A 20,468-nucleotide genomic window follows, 5' to 3' on the forward strand; every position below is an offset into this window, starting at 1 on the left:
TTTGTTATGTTTATATTTTATTCATGTGCAATTTTACGCTTTCCTGCAAAACTAGGTTTTCTGAAAATATGATAAAAATGTAAAATTAAGATATATCGTTAATATAAAGAAACCCATACTCAACAGGTTAAATCACAGTGGTTAGAAAACAAATGAAGCATCTGTTGGTCTTTTTTTAGCTATGCCGTCTTCAGTTTATTTTCTACTTATTATGTCCCTCTGTTATCTTTCGTCTCTCTTTTAAACTGTATTTAACTTTAACAAATACATATTTCTATTTGATATAAATGCGGCAGGATTTATTGACTTGAGTATTTGTTTACCAACCGTACCACAATGATTTTGTTTATACTTATAGTAATCTTGCTCTCTGTGATAACATTTTGTTTAGTTGTCTTGTAGCTGTCCTTTTTGGATAGATTATTGGTTGTGGTCTCATTAACGTCTAACCAACATCTCTTTTTGATAACATCATTTCGTGTGATGATTGTTTGTGTTATACAACTTATCATTTTATAACCCTCTGTGATAAATAGTTATACAAGATGCAATTTGATTTGTTTTAATTAACTGTACTTACCTTCCATACCAAAAACACCAGCACTCCCTATTTCTATGTCCCAAGCATTTTCCTTCAGTAAATCCCCAGTCTTTACAATACCAATTACATCTTCGAGGCCTATGAGGACAAAACTGGTCAAAACCATAATTGCCCATATGCGCCTTTTTAGCATTTAATCCTGAAAATATTGTTCGGTTGAATTGGTATACGTAGTATACAAGGTTGCAAAATTTAAAATACAAAAAATATACTTATAAAGTGGATACCTAAATTGTTAACTTGGGCGTAGAAACTGGATTGTTTTTATCCGGCATTAAAAGTCAATCTGATGGGTTGTCCGATTGGGAAGGCTATTGTATTTAAAAACACATAGTCATATGGTATGCATACGCAGCAGACTGCTTACTCTTTATGGCCGGCAATCAATTCCACCGACGGACCTTTTCCAACCCTTTTTTACACAGGGTATTAAGGGGACATTTATAGCGTACTTGACATAACAAAAAATAGAATACTGTACGTTTTCAACATTTATCAACGCATAGTTGTGAAACTATATTTTGCTAAAGGTAATCAGGTTTGGTTCAGCTTTGTCGAAATAAGCGTAAAAAGATCGGTAATGTATTTTTAATAGTTCAGCTGATTTTAATCTGCATTCATACACACTTTGGTGTTATCCTTAATTGGGAAGGGCTACGCATGGGATAGTTTAGTTACTAGTATAAGATAGCAAAGAATATAAACATTGAAAAGTAACAAGCTTTGCTGTTCATATCCAAATGGCTGTTTCCGATCGAATTTGGTTTCTTAAAACTGTTTAATTGTAATTTATATATCATTTTAGCTTAACGAACTTTCATTCTTGAATTGACTGCAAATTCGGGGCAATTATTTAATTTGGTTAACTTCTAAACTCCGTACCAGTTTTGTAAATTTTCATTGTCATTAATATTTAAATTATTTACCTGCTATGCAAAATGACAGTATCAACACAACGACCAAATACTTCATCTTCTTTGTGAAAACCAACTTTTAGTTAAAAAAAATCTAAAAATAATAATGCAATTTTGCAATTAAAATGTATCATAAATGTATTATCTACTTAAAGCTGTGTATAAGTATATTTATGTTTTCTACAGTTACATTTAACTGTAAGAACGTTTATTTGACGAAAGGTGAACTGAAATTTATGTATCACATGCACATTTCTCTGTTTAGAAATATTAGTACTTGTACTGTCAATTTCATATGAGCAACACTATGCTACTTATCACAAACAATTTTAATGTGGATTCCATTAACAAAAAAAAGTTACTAATCAAATCCGAAATAAGCGCATTCAAATGGAAGTTAAATACAGAGAACCACAATGTAACATTCCAAGCTAAGAGTACTCTCAGATACTCAAAGTACTTCAAATACCAATTAAAACTAATTAATACTAGTAAACGTTTTACAAGACAAACTGATTTATATCATTTTTTTTTAAAGATAGTAAAATCAGCTAGTCAGTATATATACAGCTGATTCAGACAAATTAAAACACACAGAAGGTTTCTTCAGATGACAAAACCGTAACAATCTCAAAACCTGATTAAACAAATCCAAACCTACAACACACCTTGGTGACTTCTTTGCTTGCCGGCAATGTAGATCTTTTTAAAAGAACTTTGACTTACATTCAACATAGTCGGGAAATGTTTTCAACATACGGCCACTTTAACATGAACATTCAAAAGCTTATTGCACATTAAATATACTTACAGTAGATTTGAAACTGTTAATACCTGGGAAGTTATGCTCCAGAAAAGTATTTATATACAGTAACTATAGTTTTTTTTCATGGATGCACAAAGGTTTTAATTGGTCATTCTAAATGATTAAAAATACAGTGCAGTTCGTCATGTGAATAAAGCGACTTTTTACAAAAATTCAAAAAAAAAATCTAATTATCATGGTACGCAATTAAAATGCATTAATCTTTTCATAAATTTATATTTTGAACAGAAGGGGAATTTATTCTTGTTTACGTATTTTCCTAAACCGCATTACATTTATTGTTAAAGTAGTAGCAACTACATATATATTCAAATTATGTATAATAAATATATATATATCTAACATACTTACACCGAGAATGGTTAACATGGCATTAGAAACCCATCATACATCAGGTTTTTCAATTCAATATATGATTAACAAACGCTGAAGAACCCCAACTTAATTATAATTGAAAAACTACCATGTATATTTTCAAACTCGTTCGTTACACTCTATGTGTCTATAGTGATAAGTAAGCGTTTGATGAACGTTATCTATATATATCTTGCAAATCATTGTCAAGGATTTTGGTACCTAAAACTTCTCAAATCTTTTTTTTATAGATAAAAAGATTTCGCTGAAATTTTTGCTGAACGGAAAACAAATTTTAAATGTTAAGGTATCGTTATAGAGCCCGTTTATCCAGATATTATTCACATCAACTTATTGATCCTTTAGATAAACGTTTACTCGCAGTTTTCAAAATAACACTGTAGTTATACATTTTAACATTGTCGCTGTCAGTAATTAAATTGATTTTGTGACTGATAGGTCAAAACATAAGTAAATTTATTATACCTTATGGCAAAATCAATGATTTTGATTGGATAATGCTCTATCTCATGGTTTAGCAGGAAACCATATTGTGAGTACAGACCTATCAAAAATAATCGACAATTGAAAGGACAATAAATACTTTGATATAACATATAAAATAGTATATCTTTATAACACATTTTTTCTGAAATTTTTCTGAAGTTTCCACTGGCCTCAACGACATGGAGGTTTATGTTTAACTGCAAATCGTGGTGAAATTGTTGAGACTCCTAATTTTTGGAATTCAATTATTGCAATGCTTATGTGTTGGTATCTTGTTTTGCCTACTATATGTAGGTTGCTTATGATGATACAGGGTACTCGGTTTTAAAAAACATTTATAATTCTACTATACATTCAAGTGGCAGGGACCATGAAGCAAGGTCCGGGTCCTTTAAAGTTCATATCTAATTTGTTATCGTGGTTGATGATAGACAAGTACATTTCCATAATTCTATTAAGATTCATGTAATGTCATAACAAATCAGTGTAGAAATACATGTAAAGCATACAAAATACAAATTGTCATTTGAATAATAATACTCTATGAGGACACGGTCAAAGTACATGTACATCAGTACAAGTTAAACCTATATGATTGTTACGCCTAGAGTACTTTTAGTCAACTGATAACAAACAAATATACATGTTCCTAAGTTCAAATATAAGTAAAAATAAAGATATTTAAGCGCTTGTTTGCTTTTTGAATTTGTACATTTTGTTTGTAATTTGCATCTTAGCAATTAAATAATTATATGATCAAATGATCAAGACATGTAAAGTATAAAACATAACAAAATATGTATTTTTTAGCTGAAAAACATGTTCTTAAAGCCAGGCTTTAGTAGCAATATAAAATATGATGGTGTATTCCATATTTTACAATAAATTGCGCAAATGAAGTTCGGCATGGTGTATGAAAACATTTACGATGAAACACTGCATGTTAAAAATGAACAATAGATATTTATACAAATAGTTAACAAATAATTAACCAACAACAAGGCCAGACTTACTAGTATAAAACAAAGGATAACTATTAACTTTGAATAATGAAGGACAATTATTTAAAACAAAGAGATTTCCAATGAGACAACTCTCCATCAGAGATCAAATGACGTGGCTAAAATCAACTATAGAATGTCGTACGGGATCAAGCAACGAGTAAAAACATATAGTATAGTAAGGTAATAATTTATACGAAAAAAACAAGTCAAGGTTATTATTAAATGCATATGTATGACGGATATCAAGTAATCAGACATTTACTTTGGACAGGCATTTACGTAATGTAACAGGCTTTTATAATTTACTAGCACACAATACTCTAGTAGCATAGACAGTTGTGTCACTGCACAACATACGAATGACAAGTATAAACAACTTAGCTTATCAAATCCAGGACATAAAACTAAACAGAAAGAACTAACATAAAGACCAAAATTATGAAGTTCAAGTATAAAACTACAATATTATTGAAAGTAAGTTCAATATCAATTCAAACTGCTGTTGCCATAATTTATTGTATCTAGTTTACTATTCAGGACTGTGTGCTGAACTCTAATAAGCTTGGTATATTTTGGGAGTTGCTGTCTCATTGAAGTATATCCTACAGCTGCGATATTTAGAAATGTCTATATATAAAATCTTTCAATGCAAACACATTCTATAGAATGTAATTCCTTGTGTTTGGAAGAAACAAAAATTCCAAAGGTTGCTCGTAATTGAAAGGCGACTAATTCAATTTTAATATGGTGAAGTGATACAAAATCATTTTAAACTACAAAATTATACCTCTGCTGGTGAACAATTAGTCCCCGAGGGTATCACCAGCTCAGTAATAGGTATTACTGTACTGACATGATTTATAACAAAATGTGAAAATGTATGTTTTTGAGTTTTTGAATTCAGTTATATAAAGAAAATATGGTTTCAAATCCAACAGAAAAATTGACCTTATACTAATTTGTTTATTTATTGAGGTCTGTTACGGTCATTTACATAATAAGCTCTTCAATTGTTTTCGTTTTAATACATCCCTGTTTCTAAAGTATTCGTCCTTTAGCGTTCCTTGAGAAAGTAAATCCAGTAAAGCGCTTGGGCCGCATCAAATTTATAACATGTTGTTTTTATGCTGCGTTCACACGTAATTCGAATTCAACTCGCATAAACTAATTCGAATAAGTTTAATTTGCATTCGAAACGTTTTACGTCCAAACGTAAATTCTAATTCAAATAGCAATGCACGTTAAATTTGCTTTACTGTCCGAACAATGTAAACTTCTATTTCATATTAACAAAAAACTATGTTTTGTATAAAAAGAAAGATAATTGGTTTGATTTACATACACACTTTATTCTTACTGTTGTTTTTGTGTAATGTATTAGTTTTTCTGTCCATTCTATCATTTTGACCTGTCACTCAAGAACCCACATTTTAGTTAAGGTCTGCTGCATGCTTTTACTTTTCCAACAAAATCGACACAGATGAACGAATTCAAACTAGAAACTTTGACACATTTGATGATTTCAACTTTTTAATCGTGAGATTTTCATTTCTAAGCAGTAACGTATTCGTAGTTCTTACGTTTAGCTTATAAATAATACAATTAATACGTAACACAAGAACTATTAAAACAGTATTATGTGGAAAAAATGACTGACACCAATGCTACAGAAGTTAATTTCAAAGTTGCAATCGTAGAAGATGCCAAGGACATTTTTTAAAACTTACAAGTCGAAGAGAATTGAGAAAGTAAAACATTCTGTAAAGGTACGGTAAGTCTGGTACGTACGAAATGATACACTATGATACAGTACAGTGTTGTACTGAAAGCACACGTGTGGCAAGGTACACAAAGGTGCAGTATAAAACGGTACGACATATTGTTGTACGGTACGAAATTTACAAGAAGTAAAATCACAAAGATATCAACAACGAGGAAAATTCAAATTTGAATGGCAAAATCAAAAGCATCAAACACATCAAACGAATGGAAAACAACTGTCATATTCCTGATATGTCTTATATAGTTACGGGAATTTAACAATTTGAATTAAGGCAATGTTCACATAGCATCCGGGGGGTTACTTTCTATATATGTTACTTCCTATATATTTTTAGTGGTATGAGTGTGCCACAAAACAGGGGATTTTTTTAACACGGGCGTAACAACCGTCATGGACCTAGAAGTTGGTGCCGACGGTATTTTATCTCCTATAATCCACACTACCTCTGAGGCTACACAATCGTCAAACGAAATTGAGTTATCTAGTACAACTATATGTCCACCAGAACTAGCATTATCAGCAATTGAATCCGCTTTGACACCTCGTATGAAGCGTAAATATGAGAATGCATTTTCCAGCAATACGATGGTTAAAGGTGACGTTGTATTTCATACCTGGAAAAACCTGAAGATCTCATGTACTATGTCTAGTTCTTCAAGCGATTCTAATTTGCCAATTAATGTGTCGAAAGTATAAATTCAATGTCGTCCACATCTCTCAATGTGCAACCATCCTACTGTCCTGAAACATCATCTCATCCTTTAGTTAAAGCTGGACTTATTCCAGACTATCTGGTTTCGGTCTTGGTCGTGCCAAAAACAAAAGATGTAAGTGGTAGAACCAAAAGGAGGAAAGGTGACGGAAAAGCGAGGATTTTATCAACAAAAGAGATTCAAGAAGAGCTCGACTCAAAGGAAAAAAAAAGAAAAAGGAAGACGAGAAAAACAAAATGAAACGAAAGGAGCTTCGAAAGAAAAGAAAAGCAGAGAAAATTATTGAGGAGGAAACAAAAAAGGCTAAACAGGAACAAATGAAAAGATTGAGAGAACTTAAACAAATTAAAAGTAAAACAGCAAAGAATGAGAAACAGTTGAAAAAATCGAAAACATGCGGTGACGTAATCCCATGTTTTGTGTGTCAACATATCGTCACTGAATCCAATGTTCCGTTTATGTGTTGTTTTTGCAGCCGTGTATTCCATGCCAGCTGCATACCAACTTATATCTCTACTGTATCGTGTCCATTTTGCTATTAACTGTTATTACTCAAATTATTGATACATATGACTTTTGACTTTTTATTTTATTTTTGTATTCCAGGACACCAAAATGAAACAGTTCACAATCAGACCATTGTTGGCAGTTGGTATGCATCATTACGGTAGACGGGAACTATCGGTTGGTAGTAATTACCATTTGGAGGCAGAGCCGTTAAACAAATATGACTCTAATGCAGTTGCAATTCATGGTGGCTCTAGAAAGGTTGGAAACTTAAAGAGAGAATATGCTGCAGCTATATCGTCAGTGATGAAACTCAGTCTGGCAAAGTCGCGCTATGTAATTAGACCAATAGAGTCGAGTGAAGTGAAATCAAGAAAAACAGGGCCACAGCAGCTGTGTCATCTAACTTTTAGAGGAGAGGATAACAGTGAGGATAAAATTAGAACAGTAGTCAAGTCCCATCAGTGCGCTTCTATAATTGCTTTATAATTAACTATGATTGTACTTTTTCATGAAAATTGTACTTACTTTGTGAAATATTTGCTTCAAAACTTATTTTGTGAATGATGAACAATAAGAAGAGTTCATTTGATTTTGTGTTGACTATTTTTTTTTAAAAAGAAATGAGTTGACGACCTAAAGACGGGCGGCTAATATTACATGACGACCAATGGACGTGATATGTGACGACTCATAGACGTGACCGTCCGGAAGTCATCTGGCTTTCCCCGGTGTAGTTTAGACGAAAGATAACCATATTTCCGAATGTTTGACGGCCTCATACTAAAGAGATATCGGATTCTGAATATTTTTTCTGTATGATTACCTATTTACATTGCGTCTTAATGTCGTCATGTCATTACTATGTATTAGAAAGTGCGGACCCATGACGACTTCGGGACGTTTTACGTTACAAAGTTGAAGAGCATAGAAGATTCAAAATTCCAAAAATTGTGCTAAATACGGCTAAGTTAATCAATGGCTGGGATAAGAAAATCCTTATTTTTGGAAAAACTAAAGTTTTGTAAACAGGAAATTTATTTTTAAAAAAATGACCACATTATTGATATTTATGTCATTACCGAAGTGTGGATTACTGGGCTGGTGATACCCTCGGGGACGAAACGTCCACCAGCAGTGGCATCGACCCAGTCGTGTAATTAGTTATCAAGGGTACCAGGATTATAATTTAGTACGCCAGACGCGCGTTTCGTCTATAAAAGACTCATCAGTGACGTTCATGTCAAAATATTTATAAAGCCAAACAAGTGCAAAGTTGAAGAGCATTGAGGATCCAAAATTCCATAAAGTTATGCCAAATAAGGCTTAGGTTTAATATGTCGTTTTCCCGAACATTTGTCTCAAACAACATCGTGGGTGTTCGTAACTCGCGTTACATAAACTACTGGATAAATTTATAGGTATTGACAATGCACTAAAACTGAAACTCAACATATACCCCACGACCCTACTGAAGAGGAAATTCTGGATAAGCATAGGTCTGTATATATTTCATTATACCTTGGCCTTTCTTTCCGCTATTTACATGGTCTCTCGCTCAATAATTCAAAATTTTGTAACTATGTTGAATGCATTTATTCCATCGAACTTTAAATAACGTATACAATAGATACAGTTAAGTCTGCCTCATATTTCGAATTACATCTAGAAATTGACAAAGAGGGTCGGTTGAAAACAAATCTTTACGACAAAAGAAATTATGTCAGCTTCCCGACTGTGAATATTCAATTCGTATGAAGCAACATTGTTGACTTACATCTGGAAGTTGACAATGAAATTCGGTTAAAAACAAAACTTAACAAAAGAAATGAGTTCAGCTTCCAAATTGTGAAGTTTCCATTTCTATGTAGCAACATTCCAGAAGTGCCTGCATACGGAATATATATCACCCAACTGATACAATATTCCGGGCTTTTATTATCTATCATGATTATTTTTATAGAGGGTTTTCTGTTTACGAGAAAGCAATCAAACCAAAATTTCCAAATGTTGAAGTCAAAATTATCCCTTCGTGAGTTTAACCGACGCCATCACTAGTTGGTTGGCCGTTATAGAAGATTCGTTCCACTGATAATAACAAATACGTTCCTCATGTCGTAACTACAATTCCGTCTAACTTTTTCGGAGTGTAACCTGTCGAATTAGACTTTTTGCCAGGTTTAAGCACACATTAGAAACACGATGGGTGGAAACTATGGACCAGGATCTGCGTTCCCTTTATGGGCAACTGAGATCAACCCAATGTTTGGTGGGGTTCGTGTTGATCAGTCTTCAGTTTTCTATGTTGTATTTTGTGTATAACTGTCTATTTATCTGTTACTTTTTAAACGATTGGGTTGTCGGTTTATTTTTAACTTATGAATTTGAATGTCCCTCTGATATCTATCGCTTCTTTTTTTTTACAGTGATCTGCATTTATAATTTGGTCAAATATTAGGAATTACAACATGATATGATACGAACATCAACGTTCACATTGTAAGCTTTGCTATTGTTAAGTTAACTTATGAATGGACGTGTTTTTATATATGGACCTGTTGTGAAATAAATTGTGACGACATGTTCTATGTGTTGTATTACTATCACGAATGAATAACTGTATGTACGTCATTCGAAGTTATGATTCCTACATCAGAATCAACTTTAAAATATGAGTGTCAGTTATACGTTGGTTAGCATTGAACAGGTAAATTTATCTATCAGCAACCCTCTTACAATAGTAAATATACATTTATGTTTGATTATGTTAAATTTTGTTTAATTATTTGAAATTTTTGAATTTTTATCCATGCGTTTTTAAATTAAATTCTATACCGTAAGTGACTTTTAATCTTTCTTTTCTATGTCATGTTTGCTTTGTACAGTTCAAATAATATCGATCAACAGTTTTAATTCTTGTAATATTAGAGACAATATGGAATTGATGTATGGAACAAATGTTTTTACAAGCAAACAAAATGTGTGCTTCTTTTGATTTTATTGATTTCGTTTCGACAAGAAATAATAGAAATATCTGGTGTATACTCCATCATTTAAATGTAGTTTCCCCGTTTCAGGATTTCTGATATATCAAAATATGAAATAAGAAATGTAAACATTCAGCAACGGAAAGTCCCTTAAGAAATGGTGAAATCAAAAACTCAAACACATCTTTTAATACTTTTCCTCAATTGTAGGATGTTTTGTGTTCACATTCTTTTATTTTCCAACTTTTCTTTTACCTGCAAGACTAGGCTTTCTGAAATCATACAAAAAACATTTTAATTAATAAAAGCTATTAACGCGAACGTGAACAATAAAAATAATGTATAGATAACTCATGTATAATCGTTGATGCATTTCTATCTATTCTGGTATCAATGGTTTATTCTACAGTATTGTAAAGAATAGTGTTAAGAAAAAAATACCCAAAAGACATTTACATTCGAAAATGGATGTAATAAATCAGATAATAATATATTTATTGTAATAGTCACACTGTGAACGTACTTAAACACAAGGGACTGACACAGAATCTACGTTTTTTTAATTCGGATTTGTCAAACGCGATCTGTCTTATGAATCACATATTAAAATAGATTGAATTCTGAATTTTGCAAAACAAAAATATATTCAATTATAGGACAGATACTTACCTCCCAACGAAATAACACCAGCAGTCGTTGTTTCCTGGTCCTGAGCACGCCCCGCTATCGAATCCCCAGGTCGTACATGCACAGTTACATATGTCACCAGAAAATGGACAAAACAGATCAAATCCCCAGCTACTCATCTTCTGACTTGCACCATGCAATCCTGTGTTATTTAATAAAGGATGTTGTTGATTAACCAGTTGAAGTCATTTGACCAATATTTACACATATATGTGACATTTTAGCAGGATCGTTTATAATCCTAATATTTATTGATATCAAATAGTTTTCCGTGTGACGAAATAATTCTTTCATTCAATGCTCTATGCTCATTTTGACAAGGGTAGGCATTCTATTTGTCAATATCTTTTTTACGTTTGCGTTATGCCTACCCAAGTTAAAATTCACAAAGAGCATGGCATAATCGAATTATTTCGATTATAATAGGGAGTTTTTGAACTTTTGTACTTCATGCTCGAAATGTCGCCATTTTTATTTGAAGATCCAAAATGTTCTAGAAAATCGACTGTTAAGAAAAAAGAACAGACACATTTAAACTTACTTTCATAATGATTTTATTTATAATTTCCTAGCTAGCAACACCAACTAAAATGACTACTTTGATCTTCGGCGTGGTTAAAAATTCATCTGAGGTTGAAATTTCAATTGTGACGTCGATCACGTGCAGCCCATGTTTTATGTAAATGTTTAATATTGAATTTTGGCTGAACTGTTAGGAACACTTATAAGCTACTCAGGTTACGAGTTGGTTTATGTTTTTGGCGAGAGATCCTTCGCAGTGTGATTAATTGTGTGGTTAAACCAATATGAGAGACTGTCAACAAGAGAGCAAAATTACATACAATAAAACCAAAGAATGGCATAAGAAGGCAGCACAAGGTCGACAACTGGACAAGTGTTAATACAACCAGTGAAACTTTTAATCATTCGAAGAGTAGACAAAAATAAACGCATGATAATTGTCCTTATTTCTTTACACTGTAAAAATAGTGCTTAGAATTTAAACGTGTTGCAAGACTTATGTGCTTAGGAAAGTGTTTAATTTCTAAGCATTAAAAACTAAACATGTTTTGGCTCTCAGCACTTCGCACTAAACATGTGTTGGCTCTCAGCACTTTGCAATAAACATGTTGTTGTGCTAAACATGTTTAGCTACATCGTCAAGTATATGAAGCTAAACGTGTTTAAATTCTAAGCACTTTCAATATTTAGACACTTTCCTAAACACGTTTAGAATTACAACACATTTAGGCCGAAGACGGCATGCATACCACGTGCTAATTTTTGAGCGGGAAGAAGAAACAAAGAACCCGAAGTCAAAGGCCACGCTGTTTACTTCTGACCATAACTGACCGTAACTTAACTGTTTCAGAAAGGTAAGGAGTTATAATTATACTGATTTTTATTTTGTACTGCCAATTTTAAATGATTATTGACAGTTATAAGTATTATGTACAAGTACACTACCGTATAGTCAATGCAGGAGAAGAAAAAGGGGGAACCATCACACGAAAGAAGTGCTTGTAAGAGATTTTAGTGTTTAAACTATCTTGTGTAAAGATAAGAGTTGTTTAATGTTCTATCATGCAAGCTAGCACTTATTATATATATATATATATATATATATATATATATATGTTCTTGGAAAGGAGTTCATGAGGACAATTTTCATTTGGTACTCCTCGGCAGATTATAATGGAACATGAAGGGGAAGCGGAATCTGCCGAGTGCATCATTCGTAAAACCAGTGTCATATCGAGTTCATTGTTTTAGTAAGCACTTCCTAAATGCACAATCAACATTTGCTCAAAATAAATAAAAAGATGCTTGTTTTTCTTCAATAGTTATAAGCCGTTGTACTTTCTTATATTTTTATTGATATGTATTGTTTTATTCTAGATGAGAGAAGTGCAGAGGAAATCATTTGTCTTGACATTCTAAAAGAGGAGATAATGCACAGTAGCAACTAAAAATGTATATTGCTAGGTAAGAATCCGAAGTGTATTTGATTTTAAAAAATGTCAATATATATTTGATGAAATGAATGATATTAAGCATGAAAAGAAGTTTTATATTAAAAATATCAATTTACTCATCAGTACATTTATGCTTTTATACCACGGTTCTAATGTTGTTATCTTGATCTTAAATCATGCATTTACTTTTTGGTGTTGTAGTTCGTATACTTATATTTTTAGATTAATTCTACTTAGTTGCTTATCAATATTTTTCTATCTTTCAGGCCAGTGACCAGCAGTTGGGTACTAAGAAAGGAGAAGCTCTTATTGACTTGTAAAATGAAAACAGGACATTTTCAAATTATTTTGATTGGTCAATATTATGTATATGTACGTTGCTATGAATTTATGATTTTATGAGTTTATATTTGATTGTGTTCAATGATTAACTGGAAATAAACAATTACATAAATTCCTTTGTTTCATATCTTGTAATTTTGTTTTTAATCCTAGAATTAGTATAATAATAATTTCATTTCAAAAGTTCTAGACTGTTTAATGAATATTTGAAATGAAGAAAAAATACAATAGTCGAATGTTGACAATTGAATTAAAGAAAATACTCATTCAGATTGAAAAGGTATTAGTCACAATCAATTTGAATTGGAAATTCAAGTTTCTTAGTTTGATGCGTTTCGTTCCTTTTGTGATGGTATGAACACATGTAGTATTGAAAGCTATCATACGTTTTACAGTCTAGCCTTCCGGAGTATTAGTTTATTTGGGGTCTAATGAAGTAACTGCTTATCGCACTAAAACGATAAACATGTTTCTTCACGACCCTTTATGGTCTAAACATGTTTACATTCAAAACACTTCACAGCTAAACATGTTTCCTGACAAAACACTTTAGAACTAAACATGTTTCCAGATACAACACTTTACAACTAAACATGTTTACAGTCTAAGCACATTTTAGCAAAACATGTTTCTAGTCTAAACACTTTACATCTAAACATGTTTACAGTGTAAGCACTTTATAGCTTGACACGTTTAGGCTGTTAGCACATTAAATATTAAACATGTTTAGATTTAAAACATGTCAAAAATCGGTTTCACAAATGTGTTTAGGAAAGTGTTTAGGCTCTAAACACAATTTTTAGAGTGTAGTTGATTTGTCATAACATGCTACGTTAATATAGTACTGAGTTTTGTTTTGTTTTATTGGTTTAATTTCTGATTCAATATTTTGATTAACTTGTATTACTGAGCTATTTTCTTATATTAACAAATAGTATTATTTAAAATTTGATAAAAAAAGCACTGACGAAGGCTATGTGTTCAGTCAAAATATTCAACACGATTACATAACATGCTCTTCGTATATTACAGACTGATATTAGAACTGCTACGCAAATAGTTGGACTTTTATCATATTTAATCTTATCTGCGCAGTATTCGAGACAATCTGGTACATTTTAAATTTGCTGGTTGTTCTTTATTTTAGAATTCACAGCAAGGTTTTTGCTTCACCAAAATTAACAGATCTGCCATGTTGGGCTGATATTTCTTGATAAGCCTTGTAAAACCACAACTGGTGCTCCGATGAATAAAATCTGTCGTAGAGTTGTCACTGGTTCAAACTTACTTATAATTATATGATTAATTCTGTGACTGCATCCTAAATTAAAGCTTTATTTTGTAGAGACATCCTGGTCAAGGTGTCTAGCGCGTCTGGCATAATGCAAGGCAATTTTGTACCACGATATCTCAGTAGCATGAGTTCAAATCCCAGCCAGGGAAGAACAAAATATATTCTAAAAAAAAACAAGATCTAACATTGTATGGCTGATATTTAAAGGAACTATCTATTTATATATAATGGCCAAAACGTATGGAAAATTGTGATACAGTTTTTATTATATACACATTAATATATATATTTACCTGCAATACAGAGTGATAGCACCAAAATAGCTGCGAAGTACTTCATGTTTTGTTGCTATAACAATGGTGAGTGACAAATACCTGGAATATAATATAATAATGAAATTATAAAAAAAAGAAGCAAACGCAGTATTCTGGGCCCAGTTTCACGAAGCTGTCTTAGGACTAAGACATGTCTTAGGACTAAGACATGTCTTAGGATGGTCTTACGACATATCTTAGTCCTAAGTGGGTTTCACAAAGCGGTCCTAAATTAGGACATCTCTTAAAGTTGGTCATAAAGTTAGGACAACACGAGAGGTGTCTTATGATGGTCTTAGGATAGTTATACGTTTATTTATATAAATTACACTTATTTTTTATATTAATTTTGAAAAAAAAAATCTTATTATTATCTAATTATCTATTTTCCTGTTCCTGCTTAAAACATATACATTGACGGATTATCAGGATTTGTCAACAATGAAAATTCGATGTATTGATATAAAAATGGCACGATTTTATCTCTTTACCTTTTATAACCAATAAAGTCGAAATTGAATTCAACTCACTTGTACCAAAACAATGTCATAATTTTATATTCTTTTTTCTTAATTTTGCATTGAAAATTTCATATTTATATTGATGTATTGTTTAAAGATAATAATTACTTTTATTTTTTTATATTTATTTTGCAAATCATGTCATTATATTAATCAATACGTTTAGAATAATTTATGGTAAGACATACTACATTAACATGATTTTTTTCCGTAGATCATATTTATATTTGAAAATTTAAAGAACTTGCGACAGGTTTAGGATGTCTTAGCTAAGATGATCCTAAGACAGCTTCGAGACGAGGCATTGAAAAGATGGTACCTCAAGTTTTCGACATGGTTTAGTGAATTGAGAGTAGATGACCGTGAAGAGGAACACTGTGGGATTATGAAATTAGTTTAGATTTAAAGGAAAATATTCACTGAATCGATTCATATAAGGTAGGGATTTTTAGCGTTAAGTTGAAGGGTAGAAAAAGCGTCCGAAGCGGAGGCTGTCGTGACCTAAAAAACAATTCGTTAGCCACCTTCTTCTATTTATATGGATAGTCGACCTTCCTATGGATAGAAACAAGTGCCTGTGGTTTAAAAAATTGCTGTTAAGGTCTGTTTGACTTTTAATTTTTGTTTTGTTTAAAAAACAGTTTTTGTTCTATAGGTACTGTCATTTACACGTATAAGATTATTCTCATAGAATTATACAATGCAATAGATGTACACATATACTGTCCAAAGTTACAGTATTTATTCAAATTTTTTTTCAATCATTTACATGTAGTTCTGAATTGTTTCTAATTTTTGTAATTATATTTTGTAGATTGTTCAGGCTGTTGATCATACTTCTCGTGAAGAGAGTGTGATAAGGACGTTTTTTGCGAAACGCCTGTCATTCTAAATTGTTGTTCACATGACTGTTGTTATTATGTTCCGAATGTATAAAATAATTATTAAAAGACTGGATGCTGCAAACCTACATCCCATAGTATATTTGTGTTTTGTGTATTAAGCCTTGTATAGAAAAGAAATGCTTTGTATTCGGTTGAACCCGTGAAAAAGAACATAAATCTAAAATAAGATTAATATAAATACGGTATTCCAAGGAAAATACTAAAGTGGTAATAGGTCCATTAAAAGTGACAAGGTCAAACGTTAAGCGTTCAACCAACAAAATAAATAACAAAAACGTTCTTACTCCTAACCTTTGAACAAACATTTTCTAAAAAATGGAGAATAAGCCTGGTTTTACCTATAGATAAGCATCCCACATCATGGCACATGTCTAAGAGTAGTTTATATACTAGTAACGTTCTTTAGAGTTGTTAAATGCATTAAAATAAGGAGAATATACAAAAGGAAAAAGTATATTTTGACAATAATAGGACACTCGTTAAATTTTGATAAGCAGTTTTCAGCAATGACTTTGGCATTGATGTTTTTTTATATACATTCTGTTAGAAGTTTAAACGATTAATATAAACAGATGAAAGTTTAAAATTCTTGAAATTGCTAATTAATGAAGCTAGATTACACCACGGAAAAATTTCAAGATTGATGAAAAGAAGATGATGCGAATTTAAAAAAAAACAAGTTATAGTTATTGACCAAGCAAGTCGGTATATGGGATTTAATCTGCACAGCACGAGATGACCCAATAACCCGAACGACGTAGGAGTTCGGGTTATTGGGTCATCTCGTGCTGTGCAGATTAAATTCCATATACCGATTTGATTGGCCAATAACTGTTTTAACACATGACGCAATCAATTTACGTGAACGTTTTAGAAATGTTGACGTCATTCCGCAATCCACGGATCCTAGGAAAATTTCTTGTAGGGTAAAGCAAGGCGAAAATACGACTTTGGTAAGTTTAAAATTTATAATTTTTTTCATATTTAGACTCATTCTAAAATTGGGATTTAATGGTATATTTTTTTTATCGTTTCCACAGGCGCTTGGGTATATGATAAAAAAAAATGTTTTGTTGATTAAAATATTTCCGTTAAATTTATTCCCCATTTTCATTTAATTGGTGACGATTAAGACTTTCACAAACTGTGTACTTTCGGTGTATGAATAAAAAAAAAAACATAACTGCAAGGGTTATTGAGTTTAAATCAGAATAATTGCTTTTGAATTTCTCAATGATATGCTTAGAGAGAAAAAGAAACGAGGAAGATATTATATTACCTAAATTTAAAATGTATAATAAACAGAAAATACGTTTCTCTTTCAAAACCTTTTACTCCCCGCAACCCCGTCCCCCCCCCCCCCCCCCCCCCAATCTCTTTTTATCTTCTGTATTGCTTTTTAAGACACGTCAGTCTAAATGAAGTCTGATTGATCTCCAGCTAATCCCCCTGTTTTAAAACAAACTGAAATATGGTCCTCATTAAATTCGATCCAAAAATAGTTCCTTTATATTCGGATATTCAAAAAGTCGTTATAAATTCCATTGAGTCTGAAACTAATCTAAATCAGATTGATTTATTTATATTCGGATATTCTTAGATACAATTCTTTTTGGGCAGAAATTAACAAAAAATATTTTAACTTTCTTTTTTACTTTAAAACACTGATATAGATTTACGTTGTACACAAAATATAATAAAATAGTTTATGTCCCAGCTTTAAGATAAAAAAAAATTGAAGGAATGAGAAACATTTCTTTTTCCTATTTTGAAACTACGATGTTTGCACGAAGTTTATCTTTGTCGTAATTTCAAGGCAGATGGCAGACTCGGGGGTGGGGGCGAACAGGTCGTTAACCCTTGGATTTGACAAAGTATCGTGTTTTAGCTTCAAAACGTCAATATTGTCTTTAGTCTCGCTACACTCTGGGATTTTTTTTTTAATTTGATAGAATAACGCCCCTTTCAAAATCCAAGAACCGCCCCTAAAGGTAAAAATAGATTTGAACTGTGCAGTTATCTGAGGTAGTTAATGCACACCTTAGCTGTGCATTATCCAGATTATACCACAGTAAGAACAAAGAGATTTTACTCTTGCCATGTGTTAACTCTTGATAATACATTAAAGCAAATGTAAGCAGTTACCAAATATCTTTTTAAACCTTATTACAGTTGTAGATGTACTTACAATAAAATTGAAATGGTTGATGCCTTTTAGATATTACTGAAATTCATAATCATTTAAATACCATTCTACTTATGTTTCCCAGGATGCACACACGTTTTTATTGGTCAATAACCAAATGAAGTAAAACGCAGTAGGAATTTTCAATGATAAATTATATTTTACAAAACATTTAAAAATGAAATTTATTTATTATGTTACATAACACAAAGCGATGAATTGCAATTATTATTTGAAAAATTAATATTTTTTTTACAAAAGGGGATTTTTATAATTGTTTACGTTTTTTCGCATCCTGTATTGTTTGTAAGGCCAAATATAAGTTACGAAAACAACCCTATAAGCTAATGTTTTAACATTATATTGGTGCATTTTGTATGGTTTAAATCAAATAGGATAGCGATGTTGTGAGCGGAGTATATTAAAGGCATAAGATACTACATGTAGTTGGAAAAAATGTTTCTGGTGAATATAAATTAGTGAACCAATATAATATGCATATATACAAAGTTACATCCTCTTTGCCAGTATAATACACTTATAAAACAATCTATGCATCCACACTATTTTATTAGGTTATTGTTAATTAAACAATGTTGCTGCTTATCAAGTTTTGATATTTGTTGTCGAGATTTACCGATCGTGACCTAAATAAAGAGTTTAACACAGAATCATGTAGCATGTTAAGAAATTTGGACATGGTAGAGCGATGTGTATCTGGTTTTATGTGGTACATTTTTATGCAGTTAATCTGCATTATGCGAGCACCCTAGATTTGTGGTCTACCCAAAAAATGCTGAAATACTTGCCATTGTTATTATCTAGCTGGCTACTATGTTATATATAACTAATTGAACACTTTTTTAATACTTTTTATTCTAGAATATAAAAAATATTACCATAAAAACGTTAAATGGTCGTCGATTTTCCCAAAAGTTTTGAAGTTGCACATAGGAAGTAGTGCTCATTAGGAATTCTTATGTAGTTTATTATCGCCTGTGCTTTTGGCTAAGATGTCAAAAAACAGTTGTACGAAATATTTAATCGCCGCCAATCTTTTAAGACAAGTAGTTAAGATTTCCCAAATGGCAAAAGTCGTAGGAATATTGTTTGTCGTCAATACGTAGTACAACTACGTCAGTAGTCTATTATATAATAAGTTCAACTGTTCATGCTGTTGGCGGCAATTTCAAATTAGAAGACGAAATTCGTATCTTTTCAATTTGGAGGCAGGGGTTCAAATTAGCGGTGGTCCGAGGTCCGCGACCTTCCACATTCGAATTGGTTACTAGCCACGCCCGACGGGCCTTCCACTCTGAGACAACTATATCACAGTTATAGTAGTCTCAGTTCTACTTGAAAGAAAATAAAAAATAGCTTTGCAAACCTTTTCGCCAAAGTCTCCAAATAAACGATCTCAAAACTTATTTTAAACATTATTATTCATGACAGCGATGTCAATTTTGTTCAATCGCTAGCTATATACAGCAAATCGCCGACAAACAATGTGTCAATACGAGTAAAATCGTATCTGACTGACAAAAACAACATTGGAACACAATGACAATGGCTGCCGTGAAAAAGACAATATTACAATTTCGGATCCGATTCCGGTAGCGGATAAGGATAATTCCGGGTTTTTGGCGAATCCAGGCAGGTGACAAAATACATCTATGCATGGTAAATGAATATAAACACTAGAATTGAAAACCAAAAGATATATGTAAAAGAAAGAAAAAGCAGAAAATATTTTAAACAGAAACTCAAAATTACTTTTGACAAATTTTAATGTCAAAATCTAATACAATGTGACAGCTGGGAACAGTATATCTAACAATCTATATGTTCCTGGTCACAGTTTAAATTTTCTTTATCAGTGATAAATGTTGATAATGCATGTAAGAAGCTTTTAAAGTGTAAACATATAACTGCAATTTTGAAGGGGTATTTTTTTTCTCTCTCAATTTTGAAGGATCAGTTAAAGTAACTGGAAGATTCTTACTTTATTTTCACAAATAACTACCTGAATGTAGGCAAATCATATGATA

General features: G+C 31.8%; 2 protein-coding genes across 3 annotated transcripts in view; both read right to left on the reverse strand.

Annotated features, from left to right (window-relative positions):
* The window catches only part of LOC139511578 (uncharacterized), a 166,378-nt gene continuing 145,910 nt past the window's right edge, over positions 1-20,468 (reverse strand). The window contains exons 2-4 of one of the 2 annotated variants that reach the window (XM_071298423.1): positions 1,528-1,598; positions 581-740; positions 1-60 (exon numbers count right to left, since the gene is read on the reverse strand). In XM_071298423.1, coding sequence (XP_071154524.1) covers positions 18-60; positions 581-740; positions 1,528-1,573 — 249 coding nt within the window. In that variant the 5' untranslated portion in view covers positions 1,574-1,598 and the 3' untranslated portion in view covers positions 1-17. Of the gene's footprint in view, positions 61-580; positions 741-1,527; positions 1,611-20,468 lie in introns of those variants that run through there. The other variant, XM_071298422.1, reaches the window with a different exon arrangement.
* Positions 10,186-18,538, reverse strand: LOC139510503 (uncharacterized). Its single transcript, XM_071297078.1, has 4 exons — positions 18,424-18,538; positions 14,789-14,869; positions 10,866-11,025; positions 10,186-10,468 (listed from the first exon to the last, which is right to left on the reverse strand). Exons 2-4 carry the CDS (start codon positions 14,832-14,834, stop codon positions 10,429-10,431), a joined length of 246 nt encoding a protein of 81 aa, XP_071153179.1. The 5' UTR covers positions 14,835-14,869; positions 18,424-18,538; the 3' UTR covers positions 10,186-10,428.

Source organism: Mytilus edulis, chromosome 2 (assembly GCF_963676685.1).
Source record: "Mytilus edulis chromosome 2, xbMytEdul2.2, whole genome shotgun sequence".
Taxonomy (NCBI): domain Eukaryota; kingdom Metazoa; phylum Mollusca; class Bivalvia; order Mytilida; family Mytilidae; genus Mytilus; species Mytilus edulis.

Excerpts from the sequence above, each read along its gene's own strand:
- LOC139510503 (XM_071297078.1), bottom strand. The coding sequence starts at position 14,834 with ATGAAGTACTTCGCAGCTATTTTGGTGCTATCACTCTGTATTGCAG. Across the intron at positions 11,026-14,788 it reads GCTATCACTCTGTATTGCAG|GATTGCATGGTGCAAGTCAG; the intron begins GTAAATATATAT and ends TAAATAACACAG. Across the intron at positions 10,469-10,865 it reads TGGTGTTATTTCGTTGGGAG|AAAGCCTAGTCTTGCAGGTA; the intron begins GTAAGTATCTGT and ends GTATGATTTCAG.